Source organism: Rhynchophorus ferrugineus, unplaced genomic scaffold, assembly GCF_030347505.1.
Source record: "Rhynchophorus ferrugineus isolate W39M unplaced genomic scaffold, kcgeb_rfMv2 rfM11, whole genome shotgun sequence".
In the NCBI taxonomy this organism is placed as follows: Eukaryota; Metazoa; Arthropoda; class Insecta; order Coleoptera; family Curculionidae; genus Rhynchophorus; species Rhynchophorus ferrugineus.
The window spans coordinates 1,247,279-1,264,815 of record NW_027472590.1 but is presented as its reverse complement, the minus strand read 5'-3'; the positions used below and the strand labels follow the sequence as shown (position 1 = coordinate 1,264,815).

The following is a 17,537-nucleotide window of genomic DNA, read 5'->3' as shown; positions in this document are numbered from 1 at the left end:
CATAAAAATAATTTATTTGATTATTTTCAATCAGTTTCCTGTTTTTAGTGATAATAATTTTTTTGCTGTAGGTACTACGAGATGGCAGTCGTTACTTTATTAATCTATACGTTTATTTATAGGTAAACATGTTTAGTTAAAAAGTACAGACATGGCTCTCCTAGATATTTTTTAAATTGCTGAAATTTATTGAAATTACCTTATAAGTAGGTGTTTTAGAGGTTGCCTACAAGCCGCTGTCACAAATATAAACAGAAACGTTGTTAACCGAGAATATGTTGAATATATAACAATATCATGATTAATTAAGAGTTATTTAATACAATACAATACAAAATATTTTTACGCATGCAGAATTCGTATAAATAAAAACTCCCTGTTCGGCCTCAGGCCCTTATTAATCAATCCAAACGGGCCTTCCAATAACAATTTGATTCAATTAAACTCAGCGAATATTCGATAAAATAGGCGGGCAGTTATTAAACCCCAACCTTCGTATATATGAAAAATAAACAATGGAATAACCAAAGCGTTAAATATATTTTGGGGGTGTTTTGTTAATATCGTATGAATTTCGTGTAGACCTAACGCGAAAACTCCCATTAAATAACGCGGGATACGCATCGAAAATTCCTCGTAGGTAAAATAGAGATTTTTATAGAAAAAAACCTTCTAATATTGTTCAAATACGTCGCTCTGCAATAAAAACAATGATGTGCGATAAATTAAGTCGTAATGTCGTAAATTTCATTGTAAATTTTATTGTTAGATGGTGATTGTTGACGAACAGAAAGTTCTCGTAGCCTAGTTTTATCAGTAGATTTAGCACGTCGACGTTGACGTTGAATAGAACCCGATATGTAAATAAGTGCTCTAAAGGTAAATATACTCTTGAACAATGACCGGTAAAGTAGATATCCGTAACAGTGAAGTAGGGGATGATGACGGTAAACAGTGGCCTCAAATCATCAGCGTATTGGCAGGTAAATATTCAGCAAGGATTTTAGAGAATGCTATCGAATTACAGTATTTTTATATTGTGTTTTAAACCCAGTGTAAACACATCGATAAAAATGTTATTCCATAATAAACATAAACAAGTTGATGATACATCATTATAAGGACAATATAAACAGTCTATTTATACGTTTTATAATATGCTTTTAAAAAATATATTGAACATTCTAAAAATATTGTGTCAACATTGCTAAAGCCCACGAATAAATTAACGGTCAAAATAATTAATGGTAAAACTCTCTTCCCTTACGTTTTCATGTTTGATAAAACTCCCCAGGGTTGTTATTCTTTTATCGTCATAAGGTTAGCCCTGATTGTCCTTTTTTAATTGTTAACTGATACTATAACCTATTTGTTTTTGATTAAACATGATAATAACAATACAAAAATAGTATATATCTGTTAAATTTTTACCAAGAGGAGGTAACCTTTAAAAGAAACAAACAAGGAGGTGGATGATCTCAGTGGGAGCGGGTGGAGCCACCGGGATGCGGTCCCTGCTAAGCTGCCGGTGCAGGATTTAGAGTAGGAATTCGCCAGGCATCAACAGGTGATGCATTTTAATGCTCTCCCTTCTATTTTTAATTGGTACGAATGGGTTTTAGAAAGGATTTTAACAAACCAAGACATTTCCTGTCGGTTAGAGGTTTCAATTAAGTTTGCAGCCTAATTTAGAGTATATTTTATTGAAATGTTAGGTTAAAAAAGTAATTTATACTTTTTAAAACTCAATAACACTTTAGAAAATATTTAAAATGTATGTTTCAAACAAAATTGATACACAAAATCAGTCATATATATCAAAACTTTCGATGTGACAGTTAAAACGGATAATTATATTATTTGTTAGTTATCTAAATCCTTCTACTTGTATATTCTCCTGTGAATATAAGCAAAACAAATCGAAATCCCATAAAAACCCAAATTAATGCTCGTTATTTTATAAGGATATAACTGGAAACACCAATCTACATTTCTGTCAGAGATGGTAGTTCAAGTTAAATCAATCGACAGATAAAAAAAGTCTATAAATAATGAAACATAAAGGTATCGTTACTAAATACAAGTATATCACTAAATGCTAGTATATAACTTATAATCTATTCAAAATTTATTTGTATATGCGTCATCGAAACTTGTGACGTCAAAATGTCGCAATGTTGCCGCATCAACTCTGAGTTTTAGTTCAGTTTGGCTTTGGCATACAACAAAATTCTAATATAAATAAATTAATTGAACAAAAACGTTATCAAATATAATTTATTTTACCATTATAGTACATCTAAAAACTACAGTAAATTATACAGCCACAATAGTTTATAGGTTAGAGTTATAACCTGTTGTCATTACTGCTTTCTAGAGAGAAACAACCTAATACCAACACATCAGTTTGGGTTTATTAACAAGCATTCAACAATTGACCAGGTCCACAGAATAACAGATGTTATATAAAAAAACCTATAAAAGTAAAAAATTATGCTCAGCTTTATTCTTAGATGTAGCACAAGCCTTCGATAAGGTTTGGCGTGAAGGCCTTGTTCATAAACTACTGTATAAGAAAATGTTACCAAATCAAAACACCGAACTATTAAAATCGTACATTACAACCAGAATGTTTAGAGTCAAACAAGAAGAAGCTTACTCTACAATAAAAGAAGCTAAATGCAGGTGTACCACAAGGAAGTGTACTGGGGCCATTGCTTTATCTACTCTACACTAATGATATACCACAAATGGAGAATATTATGATGGCTACATTTGCTGATGATACTGCGATTATAGCTGTCGGAGACAATAGTGAAGAAGCCTCACGAAAATTACAACAAAGGCAAGTGACAATATAAATAATTGGATACAAGCTTCGAAAATAAAAATTAACAAAAGTAAATCTATTCGTACAAGCACCTATACCAAAACTTTGCTGGAAGGAAAATATAAAGAAGAAAAGAAAAGAACTGGAATTGAAATATAGGAAGATGTACTGGCTAATTGGAAGAAAATCACAATTATCAGTACATAATAAATTGCTATTATATAAGCAAATACTTTCAGTTCAATTATGGGGATGTTCTGCAAAGAGTAATATAAACAAAATACAATTTTTTCAAAACAAAGTCCTGAGAGGTAATGTGGGCGCACCCAAATACTATAGGACTGATTACCTACATCTAGACCTTCAGATACCCACAGTAAGTCAAGAAATCAAGAGAATTGCAAGGGGACATGAGGAAAGACTCCATTCTCATGAAAATATTGAAATATGGCAGCCAGATACCACCAGAACAAGACACAGACTCAAAAGAATCAATCCATCTGATCTTGTGTAGTGTTGCATAGTGAGGTGCATATAATAAAAAATACAGCAGTGGCATATATAAACATTATTTCACCAGAGACTGAAATAGAGCCGATGGGTCCTCGTAGTTATATACCTAAATTTAAGTTATCATAAAGACAAATTGTAGGTTAGTCGGAAACGACTAGTAACAATGTAATAATTGAATTATAAAAAAAAACTATTACTTTCAAGAACTTTGCAAGCGTCTGACAACCGGACGACTTTGACAGGCTCATTTGTTTACGTGGTCAAACTAATCAGACAACATTGTATCTCTTTTTAACTAGAATAAAATGGGAAGGAAAATATTGTCTGATTCTAAAACCAATTTACAAATTACGAGACATACGCCATCAAGATGTTTAAAAAAACTTTGAATCACTACATAGTATAAAACAAAGTCGCCTTTTCTGTCCCTATATCCCTATGTGCGCTTAAATCTTTAAAACTACGCAACGGATTTTGATGCGGTTTTTTTCAATAGATAGAGTGATTCAAGAGGAAGGTTTATATGTATAATACATGCATAATATACTAAGGCAACATTGCTAATTTTAGAGGTTTCTAACGTGATGTCGTAAATTAACCTATTTTTTTAGGCTTATTTAGCAATTAGCAAAAACGCTGCCTAACCCTACGAGTTAGATCAAATTAATGTACTACAGTATTGTACACCATAAAAAGGTCTACAAAAAAGTCCGCGATGGTATACGTTTATCTTTTAGGGATAACCCACATTAACCATTTTTATTGTTTACTTTTTACGTGAGAAAATGGCTTATTTACGAAGCTATTTTAAGCAATACGGCATTAATCCTTATCGAATTAAGTACCTTAAATACAGTGTGCAATTAATATAGATCAATATGGTTCCTTACAGCATGTAAATTAAACAAATATTTTCGGAGATATTACAAATTTAAAATTTGCGTTTAAAAATGTGTAATGTAATAAAAATTGTATGAATTTAGATATTCCAAAGATAGCAGGAAATCTTCATAGTAAGTATAGGGGAAGAGGAATTGTTTTACTCCAAATTTAATGCGTGCAGGCCAAGGGCAGTAATGAATGAACCAAAAATACTGGATCGATTTTAATCATGTTTTCATTGAGTGACATAGGCATATATATTTTATGCCCGTGCAAAGTCGGAGCGGGCCGCTATGTTTTTATATACAACGTTCATATTTTTTCTGTAGTGTATTTAATTTAGTATCAGCATTGCACCCGTGCGAAGCCGGGGCGGGTCGCTAGTAGACTATAACTTAGTAAATCTCGGCATATGCCATATAGATGACGTTATCTTCTGGCCCTCCTAAATTGAACCTACTAATCCTAACCTTCAAATGTCAATTTTATGACAACCTGACGTTTGCTTAAAAAGTTACAGTCACTCAAGCGTAACAATATTGGGCTTCACAATTGAATCAATTTTTCGCCATCCATCTTATGGACCAGATCTAGCCCTCAATGGCTATTGGCTATTTGCAGATCTCAAAAGAATACTACAGGGGAGGAAGTTTGCTTCGAATGAAGAAGTAATTGATGAAGTTGAAGCTGGTTTTGAAAGCACAGTAAAATTTCTAAAAAGTGTACAAACATTAGAATATTTGAATTATTGGTGTGTATTTAAAATGACATGTTGATTTAAATTCGTTTCAGTATCTCTGGGCTCGTATACCAGTGGAATGCTCTTTGTTTGGAGCTCGCCATTCACCTTGGTCATAGTCCAGGACAAAGAAAATTACAATATATCTGAAGATGACGCTTCCTATTTCATTATATTTCACCCAGCAGGTTTTCTATCCACTCAACCGCCAGCACAAAGAAATAATAACCTCGATTTTCAGGTATGATTTTCGCCAGTCTATTCTTCTTCAAGATTGCTGAGCTATTAGGTAGGAAAAAAGCAGTTCTGTTTTTATCAGTGCCCCACATATTATCCTGGTTGATAACAATGTTCTCCACGACAAAATGGGAGTTCTACTTGGCCAGGTTTGTAGCAGGAATGTCCGACACCTGTTCGTTCTGTTCCATACCACCATACGTGGGAGAGATCACCACCCCTAAAGTAAGGGGTTTCTGGGGAAATATCCCCACATTTATCCTGTATGGCGGACAATTATCGATAACTGTTTTAGGTAGGTGAAACCAAACCGAATCCTGTTTATTCCCTGATTATTGGTCGTGATTTTTAGGAAGTTACTTTGGTGTTAAGACAACAGCCTATATCTGTATCTGTGTGCCCGTTTTGTTCGCGCTTCTAGTTAGTTTCCTGCCGGAGTCGCCTTACCAGCTAATGCGCGATGAGAGATACGAAGCTGCCAAAGACAGTATCCGGTGGCTAAGGAGGAATAACAACGTGGAGGAGGATTTTGTTGCGATGAAAGCGGACGTAGAGCGACAGATGTCCGAGAGCGGTCGCTGGAAGGATATCTTCACCATAATCAGCAATAGAAGGGCGCTCAGAGCGGGAGCCTTCCTGCGATTCTCGCAACAAATGTGCGGCATCGCCGTATTTGCGTCGTACACGCAACCCGTCTTCGAGAAGGCCGGTGGCAACGTAAGCCCCCAGGTATCATCGATGATCCTTATAGGTCTTTACTGGATCCTTAACCTAGTAACCAGTCCTGCTATTGAACGTTTCGGTCGTAGATTGTCGTTTTTCTATTCCCTGCTGTGTTGCGGCACGGTCCTGGTACTCCTGTCCATATTCTTCCTGCTAGACCAATACCAAACCGTCGACCTGACCAGTATCAACTGGTTCCCGCTTGTCGGAATGCTCCTGTGGGCATTCTCGTACTCGTTCGGGTTGGGAGTGGTACCGACGCTGATGCTGGGCGAGCTGTTCTCCAGCAGCATCAAGTCGAAGGGTCTGTGTATCCTGATCGCCTGCTATGGGCTGGGAGTCTTCGTGTCAACGAACATGTTCAAGTTCCTGACGGCCAGCGTTGGCTTGTACAGTTCTTTCCTGATATATGGTATATGTTGTTTATGCTCCACCGTGTTGACGTTGAAATGGGTACCGGAAACCAAAGGGAAAACGCTGGAAGAAATCCAACAGACACTGAAGAAGTAACAGTGCAGATTCCTGAAATATTGTTTGTTTTATTTTCTGTCTTAATAATTTTGCCAACAAATCCTATTCATGCACTTATTTAAAGAATTATTTTAATATATATTTCAGTTTTGCATCTTTTTGTTTGTAATCTACCGAGTGCCGTGTGGTAAAGTTCCAATTTAAGAGTATTATAAATAAAACAATTTATAAGCAGCAGTTGTAGAAAAGTTCCTGTTCCTGCAGTCTTACTTATCTACATGACGTACTAAATGAAAATGGTTGTTACTGAAGTTTCTCAATGGTAACACTGTATAATAATTTTTTCATTTTTTTTTCTTGAAATACTGCTGTGATTAGAATAATCTTTTCGCGAGCCCAAACGAAGAATATTTAGTAAATTTCAAATTCAACTGATAATTGCGGCCTCCTTATTCGCCTGAATTATCTCCGTCAGATATCTAGTTGAAAACCGAATTCGGCTATTGTTTCCAACAGTTCAAAGGATACAATTCGAAGAATGCCATCTCTGCTAGAGTTATTATAATGACAAAAAAATAGAGAAGGAAAATGTAAGAAAATGGAATGTAAATATATTGTGTCAACATTGCTAAAACCCTCAAATAGATTAGCAGCCAAAACAATACACGGTAAAAAGAGTGTTTATCTGTTAAATATTTACCAAGAGGTAACCTTTAAAAGAAAAAACCTTCATTCCTGCAGCTTTACATATCTACATAACGTACTAAATGAAAATGACCCTTACTGAAGTTTACTTTCTCAATTGCCACCCTGTATAATAATTTTTTCATTAGTTTTTCTCTTGAAATACTACTCTTGCCAAGCCAAACGAAGAATATTTAATAAATTTCCCGGTGATCAGCGATATCTATTGATGAACAACCTTGCCTAACGATGATGCTCCGGCATATTCCAATTATCGGTTTTCGTCTCAACGATTTCAAAATGGTGGTTTTGACAGGAATGATAAAGGATGGCCTAAAGGACTAAAAAAAAAATTCGAAGGCCACGACATCCAAGAGTTGGCGGACGATGATGTAGCTCTCTTTTCTCAACAAAAGCCCTTTTCAAGTGAAAAAAATTATCAAATTACATGCAAGCGCCCAATATTTATACAGTAATGGAAAAAACCTGATAAAACATATAATTTTTGAAATTATATTAATTGTTTTCGGTATATATTTCAAAAATTGTCAATATTTGCACATCATTTATTTTATCACCTAATATAGGCATCTTTTTTATATATATTGTCATTTTTACACGTTCATATTTATTTAAATCATTAATAAAAATCTTTCTGAGACATTTTTATTAATTTTCTATTAGAAAAGAGAACCCGTACCAATATATGTGCAGTCTGTGAAATTAATCATCAATTATCCTATACATCTAGATATAAACAGAGAAATATCATTGTTTAAACTAGATTTACAATCGTGTCAAAACTGGAGACAGTTGAATAGTGTTCATTTGTTGTACGGTTACACGGAGCATGGCCAACTATTCTTTTCGGTTTGCAACCGTACAATTTGTATAATAATTTCATTAAAGGAACATTTGATTAACATGTCGTTTTTATTGAACAAATCTTGGAGCAAACAACGAACATAGTTTGCATCTTTTGTTACGCGTAATATCAAGGCAAACACAGCATTGACTTTGGTCTTATCAAAGGAATAACACAAGTCATGATACAGTGACCAAAGCTAGGCAAGGTTAAATGATAGCTCGTCTTTATTTCAACGAGCAAGCACGTTGTTTTATTGCTGTCGATTATTGTGATAATTTTTTTCGTGCGTTGTTTGGTTTGGTTGAACTGGCTGAGGTGACAATCTCGCCAGTTATTTTACGAGTATGCCGGTATATAACAGCATAGAGTACGGCTGAAATGCTACTAATTCCATACGTGAATGGAAACGATACACCGCTGGGGAGCTTAGACGTCTCGGTCAACAAAAGCGAGATATTTTCGAAGATCATAGCAGCCTAGTGTTTTCGAGAATAAACGTGACGGTCGGTGGGAAAAGATGGGAAATTTTTATCAGGAAAACGGTTTGTCCAAGAAGAAGCAGCCCGAACATGTGGAGGACGAAGGTAAAATGTGGCCACAGATATTGGCAATATTGATAGGTAAGTATCTTTTAGTGTTTTTTTTTTTAAATAGTCGTAATTTTAAATACAATTTTCTTCTGTTCTGAAAGATAAAAACATATTTTTCTGTGATATAAACTAGGGAATGTTTTATTGAATCATAGATAACGTCAGGTGGACTTTGATTTTAAATAACCTCATAAAAAATGAAGTGGTGTTAGATTATATGATTCACAGGATCAATTTTGAGAAAACAAGGCCACCAAATGCCCTATGCAGAGATTGATTTATTTTATGAACCTCTCTCTTCTCTTTCGCTCTCTTTGGTTATTAAGGTTTAGTTATTGTATTAATTGAACTTTATATGGAAATACAGTTATTTAGTAAGTATAAGTTGCCTCAATATTACCGCGCATTGGAAGTGCTTGCGTGTATTTTGATCAGCGATATATATTGGTGAAATTTAAAATAACAAGCTTCCACTGAATTCATCACTATACAAACGCTAATATTTGAAACCTTAAAATAGTATTCTCAACATTCGTGCTTATGTTGTTTAATTTGAAGTAATCTGCTGCCGAAGTCCACTAAACACTTTTAGAAACTTACGATGATTCTGCTCTGGCATATCTTAATGTTGAGTTTTACTTTAAACTGATTAAAAGTAGTGATTTTGATGTTAATGAAAAATAATGGTCTGGAAGACCAATAAGTTCGAAGGCAATGAGTTGCAAGACTGACGAAAACCCATCTAAAGAACTTAAATATTTTAGGAGATGATGAGGGGATGAAGATCCAAAAGGTGGGAAAATAGCTACCTCATAAATTTAAGGAAGATATTATTTAAAATCATTTTATTATCATATTGATAAAGCTGTACACACAGTGGAATCAGTAATCATACAATAGAAGCCATTAGTAGATGTTATAACCTCATAAAACTCTTATTGCATATGTCAACACCACTCTATTGAACAAATGGAGTATAGATATCGATGCAGCGTGACTTGGCTGCTACACGGCTTGAAAACGTCAAAGAATTGTGAAAATGGATCGATTGGCTGAATCTCTGCAAGATCATTATCGTTCTTTCAACACTATATCGCCATATTGCAAGCAGAATGGCAGAAAGTGGCAGAAGATTATGGAAAATACTTTCACTAATAATTTCACCATCAATACTATTATGTGATGATTGCACTTTGTTGTGTTGAATCGAAGTTTGACAATAATAAGTTAAGACATCGGCTAAAATTTTTTTGCTATATATTCTTGAAGAAATCTTCATTTAATTTCTGATACCGTTTGATCCAAGAAGGCTGCGCGTCAGTCCATATCTTTGTCTTTAAACTATTTATATATTTCAATAATATAAGGCAAATTATAATCACTAGATATTAGACCAGACAAGAACAAGTAACTTTGCTGATGTAACCAATGATATTGAGGCCCGTTTGTCGTAATGAATGTATATATAAACTGTAACTGTTATTTCAATATATCTTAAAACTAATAGAAATAGACCTGGCAAGTACAGAGAACGCTCAAACTTTACAGTCATAAATTCATGTAATTTCTCTCCCCATTTCAGACATAGATAATATTTAGGCTATAAAATGTTTTTGAATAAAAAGCTGTTCTAAATTTCGAAACACCTTTGTATACTTAGACTTATTTGATGTAGAATATATTTTTTTTAAATATTAAAACAGGTTAAAAAGCTATAGAGAACATTAGTGTATCTAAACAAAAAAAAGTGTTTTAAATATTCACTATACGGCTTGAAAACGTCAAGAAATTGTGAAAATGGATCGATTGGCTAGATTTCTGCAAGATCAATATCGTTCTTTCAACACTGTATCGCCATATTGCAAGCAGAATGGCAGAAAGTGGCAGAAAATTATGGAAAATACTTTCACTAATATATATTATACCATATTTTCTCAACAAACGCCTGTTTTCAATTTCATTTGAAAAATGATCAGAATAAATGTAAGAATCCAATGCCTCATTAAACATTTTTTTTCTGATAACATATTTATTAGATGCGTAGTAGCTTAGTACAATCTTAATTATAAATTAATTTTTTACTACATTTCATTTGTACTTGTATTAATTCACAAGCAGGACGACTTAGAGATAAATACATCAATATGTATTCCTCAATTATAAAATTATAATAACTTATAGCTATAGTTTACACTAAAGGTATACACTTTATATAAGTTCGTATGGTTTGGTTCGCTTCAATCTTCTAATATCCTGCGCGTTATCCAGTAATTGTATTGCTTCCACATTAGTATGATTTAATAATCATACTAATGATTTGATGTAATGATTTAATTAATTTAATGTTCGTTCGTTGGTTACGTAGCGATAGGCATTGGTAATTAATCGAAGAATCTTTTTTTGACAGCGTTGGATGACTAGTTGATAAATCATAGTTGTCTGATAAATCAATGTCTTTGATTTTACATCAAGTTGAGAGTATCTTCTGACTAAGCAGTATAGTTGTTTTATTTTGGTTCTAATGTGTTTTGCTTTTATCTAACATGATGTTATTAATTACTAGTAACCTACATTAAGAAAATTGTATTTAAAACCATTATCACGACCAACAATGAGTACCAAATAATAAACACGCCGTATACAGTAGATTTCACAAAAAAATAAATACATTGTGACTTTTTCTCTATTAATTTAAAGTTTGCGACGCTCCTTCTGGCAGAAAGATTAGGGATAGCGCGATCCGAATCTTTCCATTACAATAACCGAGGCCACATTCGAAGTAAAAAAAAAAGAAACGGTTCTAATACTCGTCCTAGACATTAATAAACACGCAGTATAGGGCGAAATTTATTACTTGGTCGAAGGAACATTAACGTTTTCGCTTAAAGGGGGTCCGAAAGCGCCGAGAGAAAAAAGAGAAAAACCAGGCTAATTCTTTTTCAGTGTCCCTGGGGCCCTTCACAAACGGAGTGTTATTTTGTTGGAGCTCTCCTTTTACATTAGTGATAACGAGAGACAAGGAAAATTACGACATTACCGAGGAGGAGGCGTCATATTTCATCGTTCTACAACCAGTAGGTAAGCTCATTAGCTACGGACGGTCTTTTACATACTTTACTAGATGTTTACGACAGAACAGTAGCTGCAGGAACACTATAGGAAAGAAAAACTTAATAATAACAAATATTTAAACATAAGAAATAAGATTATTATAGATAAAAATTTGGCTGAAATCTTTTTCTTAACATAACTTAAAAAAATTTAATGTTTGTCCAATATTTCCATGCCTTTTAACACAGAAAGTTAGCTTTGTTTCGTAATTTCAACTAAATTATAATCGCTGAGTACTAGATAAAGCGAGTACAGTATCTTGGTCAGCAAGTTAAACCAAAACTAATATAAATATGTTGTCAATTACATTGATTTTCTCTAGTTCTAGTGAGTATATAGTTTATACTAGAACAGTAGCTTCAGAAATACTGTACAAAAGAAAAATTTAATAATAATAAATATTTAAACATAACAAATAAGATTATTATAGATAAAAGAATGGGTAAAGTTTTTTTGACATAATAAATCATTATTTCTCCAATATTTTCATACCCTTTAACAGAAAAATGTATCTTTGTTTCATAATTTTAACTAAATTATGATCGCTAAGTACCAGATCAGGAGAGTACAGTAGCTTGCTGAGAAACTTGAACCAAAACCATTATAAATTTGTTGTTAATTATATTGATTTTCTCCTGTTCTGCTGAGTGGATATTTATACCAGAACAGTAGCTTCAGAAATACTGTACGAGAGAAAAATTTAATAATAATAAATATTGAAGCATAACAAATATGTTTATTATAGTTAAAATATTGGCTGAAGTTTTTTTCTTAACATGACTTAAGGAAATTAAATATTTCTTTTTTTTTTAACAGGAAAACGTATAATTTTATCTTAATTTAAACCAAATTATAATCGCTGAGTACTAGATCAGGCGATTACGGTGTCTTGGTCAACAATTTAAACCAAAACTGATGTAAATTTGTTGTCAGTTAAATTGATTTTCTCTTGTTATATATATATATATATATATATATATATATATATATATATATATATATATGTGTGTTTATATTCTTGAAGAAATCTTCATTTAATCTCTGATACCGCTTGATCCAAGGAGGCTGAGCGTCAGTCCATATATTTGTCTTTAAACTATTTATATGTTTCAATAATTTAAGACAAATTATCATCACTAGATGTTAGACCAGACAAGTACAAGTAACTTTGCTGATCTAACCAATGATATTGAGGCCCGTTTGTCGTAATGAATATATATATAAACTGTAACTGTTATTTCAATATATCTTAAAACTAATAGACATAGATCTGGCAAGTACAGAGAATGGTCAAACTTTACAGACATAAATTCATGTAATGTCGCTCCTCATTTCAGACATAGACAATATTTAGGCTATAAAATGTTTTTGAATAAAAGCTGTTCTAAATTTCGAAACATTTTTATGTACTTAGACTTATTTGATGTAGAATATAGTTGTTTTTAAATATTAAAACAGGTTAAAAAGCTATAGAGAACATTAGTGTATCTAAACTAAGTAGTTCATATAAAATCATATATAAATAATTGAGATAAGAATTTTTAAATATTCACTGTTAAAAATTACTATCAAAACAAATATTAAAGTTGTTTTGACATACCTAGCGTATATTTTATGAGATTGTGCATATAAATATTTGTTTGAGTTCCGATTTTTCCACAATAACATTGTCGTATATCATTCTTTTTAATTCTCCATAAATAATTGTTTGAAAATTGACTGCGTTAGCATAAACAATTATTTTTCAAATATATTTTACCGAATTCTATAGGTTTTTTTCAATGTAATGGAACAAGTTTAATTATTAATCATATTTAGAAGAAGTGTTAAGAATGGGCCACCATTATTCTTGTTTGCGTCGAGAAGGTCCTCCTACTGCTACAGTAGTCGCGGGATCTAATCCTGCTGATACTTTTATGTTTGTGATTGCTTCTCATCGTATTTGTCGATGATATGAGCATGTAAAATCCGACAAGGAAAATGATACTAGTTACGCCAGTTATCAGGCTGGCTAAGACCGGATGCCTTCTGGGATGGTCTTTAGAATTGGTCACTGGTACCATCAGACAAGCAGTTTCTTGTTGGAAATTGAAACTTGCTAAAGAAAACAATGTTATAGATAGCCTTCAAGTATGGTGAGCTTTTTGGGTTTATTGTTTAGAAAGTTTCAACAGTGTATCCTTCAGAACTCTTTCAAGGTATGGCCGAGCATTGCCGCTATTTATTGTTATTTTTGGTCTTTTTTGCAACAATTCATTGCTGAATTTTTTAATTTGTATTAGTAGACACCTGTAGCAATACCACCATATGCACAGCAAGATTTTGTAGCCATGAATATTTCTGTTAGGTGTTGATATTGATGTCTCTTCAGGACTAATCCATGACTTCTTGCGTTTGCGATTATTGCAGTAAAGCCACATTTCGTCACCATCTACAATACGCCACAGAATGTTCCTACAGCCGATCGAATCTCGTTCTTGTAGACATTAAAGTAGACAGAAGTGTGTTATAGACAGAATTGTTGGCCTGAATGTAATCCAAAGGATTCAAGGATTCTAATTCTATGATAGAGAAAGTATAATAAATAATTCAGTTGTTCTTGAGTTGTTACTTCTCATAACCTGCATTATAGGATAATTCGGATAATTAAGATGATATTTTCGGTTTTAGGGATGATTATTGGTAGCACGTTCTTTTTCAAAATCGCCGAGCTGCTGGGACGAAAGAAAGCTGTTATATTCTTAGCGTTACCCCACACCATAACCTGGATCATCACCATATTCGCCAGAAGTAAATGGGAGTTTTACGCCGCCCGTATCATAGCGGGTATCGCGGACGCCACTGTGTTCTGTTCAGTGCCTCCCTACGTGGGGGAGATATCCACACCCACCGTTCGGGGATTTTGTGGCAACACCCCGACCTTTATTCTCTATGGTGGACAATTAATTATAACTGTTTTAGGTAAGTATAATTGTAATATATTCGACCGCGTATAAAACCAGAACGCTTTGAAGTGAAGACAGAAAAAAACCGCCTTGATATATAGGTATAAAAGCGGGGAAAAAATATTTATTTCCACTCCAGGTTCGTTTGTCTCCGGTGATTAAAGAAGATAAATCAACGGAACTAATTAACGAATAAAAAACACGTTATTTTGAATTAGTAAATATGAAGAAGAACAGTTGAACAGTTGAAAAGTTTCATTTTTTCATTTTAAATTTTTCACTTCTAATTTGTATGTAATTGTTATACTTAAATAGAAAACATTGAATCTTTAAAAAAAGTAAATTGCAATCAACGCAATGAAACATTTCATTTATACCTAGTAACAATTTGAAATAATTCAGTTTTTGGCCTCTAGCCTCTTCAAAACTCAATTCATATTTTGAAAGCCATTCCTTCGTTATTACAGCTTTTGTTGAAGCTATAGTTGGGATTTTTTCCACCAGTGCGCTATGAAATGGTGCACTGTCCAAAATAATAACTGATGGTACCTCCGGGTTTTTTTTAACAATTGATTTTCAAACCATAACAAAAACATGTTATGGTTCATTTCTCCATGGTAGTTGCTCTTGGATTTGGAAAACCATTGATGAATATCTGCAATTAATTATTAATAAATATTATGATCAACAGAACCTAATCAAATGCTATTGAAACTTTTACCCTTTTCCATCAATTTCTGGTGTTTACACTTTTTTGTTACAGTCTTGCCAAGAGTGTCCCAATGAACCATTTTGAAATATCCAAGTTTCATCAAGATACACAAATTCATTAAAAATTGAATTATTTTTAAGGCAACATCTGGAAGTTCCATTAGATCTCTTCGAGGGTTATCTTTGCACCATTTAAATCTTATGCCCTGTAAAAGTGTATGAAGGGATGTCTTATATCCCTCAAAAAACTGCATGTCCCTAACTTTGTTAAGTATACTTTCCAGCTTAACAATTTTCTCTAAAATAATTTTATTAAATTATGTTAATATCGATAAAATAGTTTGTGTACTCACTGTTCTTATACATTTCGTATAGTTGATCTCGATCGAAGTCAATATTAAGATGGTCAAATTTTATTGGTTGAATCTAATGTATTTTTCTTAATTTTTTAAGCGATGTTATTCACAGTACCTACACTAATATGTTATTCAGCAGCAACACGCTAAAAACATCTTCAATAAAAGTGCAGCAACGTATAGTATTTAATATCATCAATAATTACCTTTCTAACGGAATTTACGGGCAAAAGGGGGCCATTTTCAAAAAAAGTAATGTGATAAATATGGAGTAATGTCATAAATTTAAAATTTATCAAAATAATCAAATCGCTAAAATAACGTTTGCCCGTTTATAACCTGAAATAATTATAAATAATATTTTGAATAATTTTGCAAAATTCTTGAAACCAATAGTGATAAAAGCTTTTAACTATTACATATAAATTATTGTGGCTGTATAATTAACTGTAGTTTTTAGATATACTATATTGTTAAAATGAATTATATTTGATAACATTTTTGTTCAATTATTATTATTTATTTATTTATTTATTATTTATTATTATTATATACTTATATTAGAATTTTTTTATATTAAAGCCAAACTGAACAAAACTCAGAGTTGATGCGGCAACATTGCGACTTCTTGACGTCGCATATTTCAATGACGCACATATAAATAAACTTTGAATAAGCTATATATTTTTATTTAATATAAAGTATAAGTATTTTATTGTTTCACATTTTCAGGTAGTTACTTAGATGTACAAACAACAGCTTATATTTGTATCGGCATCCCCATACTCTTCGCTGTCTTAGTCAGCCTCTTGCCCGAATCTCCATACCAGCTGATCAAAGACGGCAAGTTCGAGGAGGCCAAGAAAGCCATCAAGTGGTTCCGCAGGAAAACGGACGTGGAACAGGATTTCCTCGACATGAAAACGGACGTCGAGCGTCAGATATCCGAGAGCGCCCAATGGAAAGACCTATGGACTATCATAAGCAACAGACGGGCACTCCGAGCAGGTGCTTTCCTTCGTTTCTCTCAACAACTCAGCGGCGTTTCCGTGTTTAACGCCTACACCCAACCGATCTTCGCCAAAGCGGGAGGCAACATCAGCCCCCAAATATCGTCGATGATCTTCCTCGGCGTCATCTGGATCTTGAACTTGTTCTGCAGTCCCGCCGTGGAGAAATTCGGACGGAGACCATCGTATTTCTACTCGATCCTCATCTGTGGAGTGATCCTGATCGGACTAGCCGGATATTTCGTCGTCGACCAGTACCAAATAACCGACGTGACCTCCCTGAACTGGTTCCCTTTGGCCGGGCTCCTCACCTGGACGGTATTCTACTCCTTCGGCTTGGGAGTGGTGCCCACGCTGATGCTGGGCGAATTGTTCTCAGCTAGCATCAAGTCCAAGGGACTTTGTGTACTCATAGCTGCCTTTGGACTATCTGTCTGTCTCACGACGTTGATGTTCCATCAACTGACGTCTAACATAGGCATGTACAGTCCGTTTTTGGTGTATGGGATCTGTTGCTTGTTGTCGGCAGTGCTGACGTTGAAATGGGTGCCGGAAACCAAAGGGAAAACCTTGGAGGAGATCCAACAGGCTTTAAAAAAATAAAAGCTCAACTACATCATGTGTTTTATTTCATTAATCCTTAATTTTAAAGCGTATTTTTTTGTAACCATTAGTGGTTTAACAATCTACCAAGTGAGAAATTAATATATCTTACGATAATTATTATATACATTGACATTCATTGTTTGACAAGAACATTGAAGTGCAATAATGTTCTTTCGAAGCACTTAACACTAGACTTCGAATTGTACACCTTAAGGGTTCTAGAGAGATATCACTTCATTAGAGCCATATCACTGAGAATCG

The 17,537-nt window shown here is 33.6% G+C and overlaps 2 protein-coding genes across 3 annotated transcripts; both read left to right on the top strand.

Annotated features, from left to right (window-relative positions):
• Positions 1 to 744: 744 nt before the first annotated feature.
• LOC143204989 (facilitated trehalose transporter Tret1) lies at positions 745 to 6,549 on the top strand. Of its 2 annotated transcripts, none has more exons than XM_076417948.1 (4): positions 745 to 879; positions 5,018 to 5,152; positions 5,206 to 5,496; positions 5,554 to 6,549. In XM_076417948.1, the coding sequence occupies exons 2-4, from the start codon at positions 5,044 to 5,046 to the stop codon at positions 6,432 to 6,434; spliced, it is 1,281 nt and encodes a 426-aa protein (XP_076274063.1). In that variant the 5' UTR covers positions 745 to 879; positions 5,018 to 5,043; the 3' UTR covers positions 6,435 to 6,549. The 2 variants fall into 2 exon arrangements, with proteins under 2 accessions (XP_076274063.1, XP_076274062.1); XM_076417947.1 differs by having other exon boundaries at positions 750 to 983.
• Positions 6,550 to 8,147: 1,598 nt separating this feature from the next.
• LOC143204988 (facilitated trehalose transporter Tret1) lies at positions 8,148 to 17,286 on the top strand. The gene is made up of 4 exons (XM_076417946.1): positions 8,148 to 8,567; positions 11,481 to 11,615; positions 14,319 to 14,609; positions 16,393 to 17,286. The coding sequence occupies exons 1-4, from the start codon at positions 8,465 to 8,467 to the stop codon at positions 17,271 to 17,273; spliced, it is 1,410 nt and encodes a 469-aa protein (XP_076274061.1). The 5' UTR covers positions 8,148 to 8,464; the 3' UTR covers positions 17,274 to 17,286.
• Positions 17,287 to 17,537: the final 251 nt, after the last annotated feature.

Coding starts and splice junctions, on each gene's coding strand:
- LOC143204989 (XM_076417947.1), top strand. CDS start 899: ATGACCGGTAAAGTAGATATCCGTAACAGTGAAGTAGGGGATGATGAC. Junction 984..5,017: donor AATCATCAGCGTATTGGCAG/GTAAATATTCAG, acceptor AATTCGTTTCAG/TATCTCTGGGCTCGTATACC. Junction 5,153..5,205: donor CATTATATTTCACCCAGCAG/GTTTTCTATCCA, acceptor CTCGATTTTCAG/GTATGATTTTCGCCAGTCTA.
- LOC143204988 (XM_076417946.1), top strand. CDS start 8,465: ATGGGAAATTTTTATCAGGAAAACGGTTTGTCCAAGAAGAAGCAGCCC. Junction 8,568..11,480: donor GATATTGGCAATATTGATAG/GTAAGTATCTTT, acceptor ATTCTTTTTCAG/TGTCCCTGGGGCCCTTCACA. Junction 11,616..14,318: donor CATCGTTCTACAACCAGTAG/GTAAGCTCATTA, acceptor TTTCGGTTTTAG/GGATGATTATTGGTAGCACG.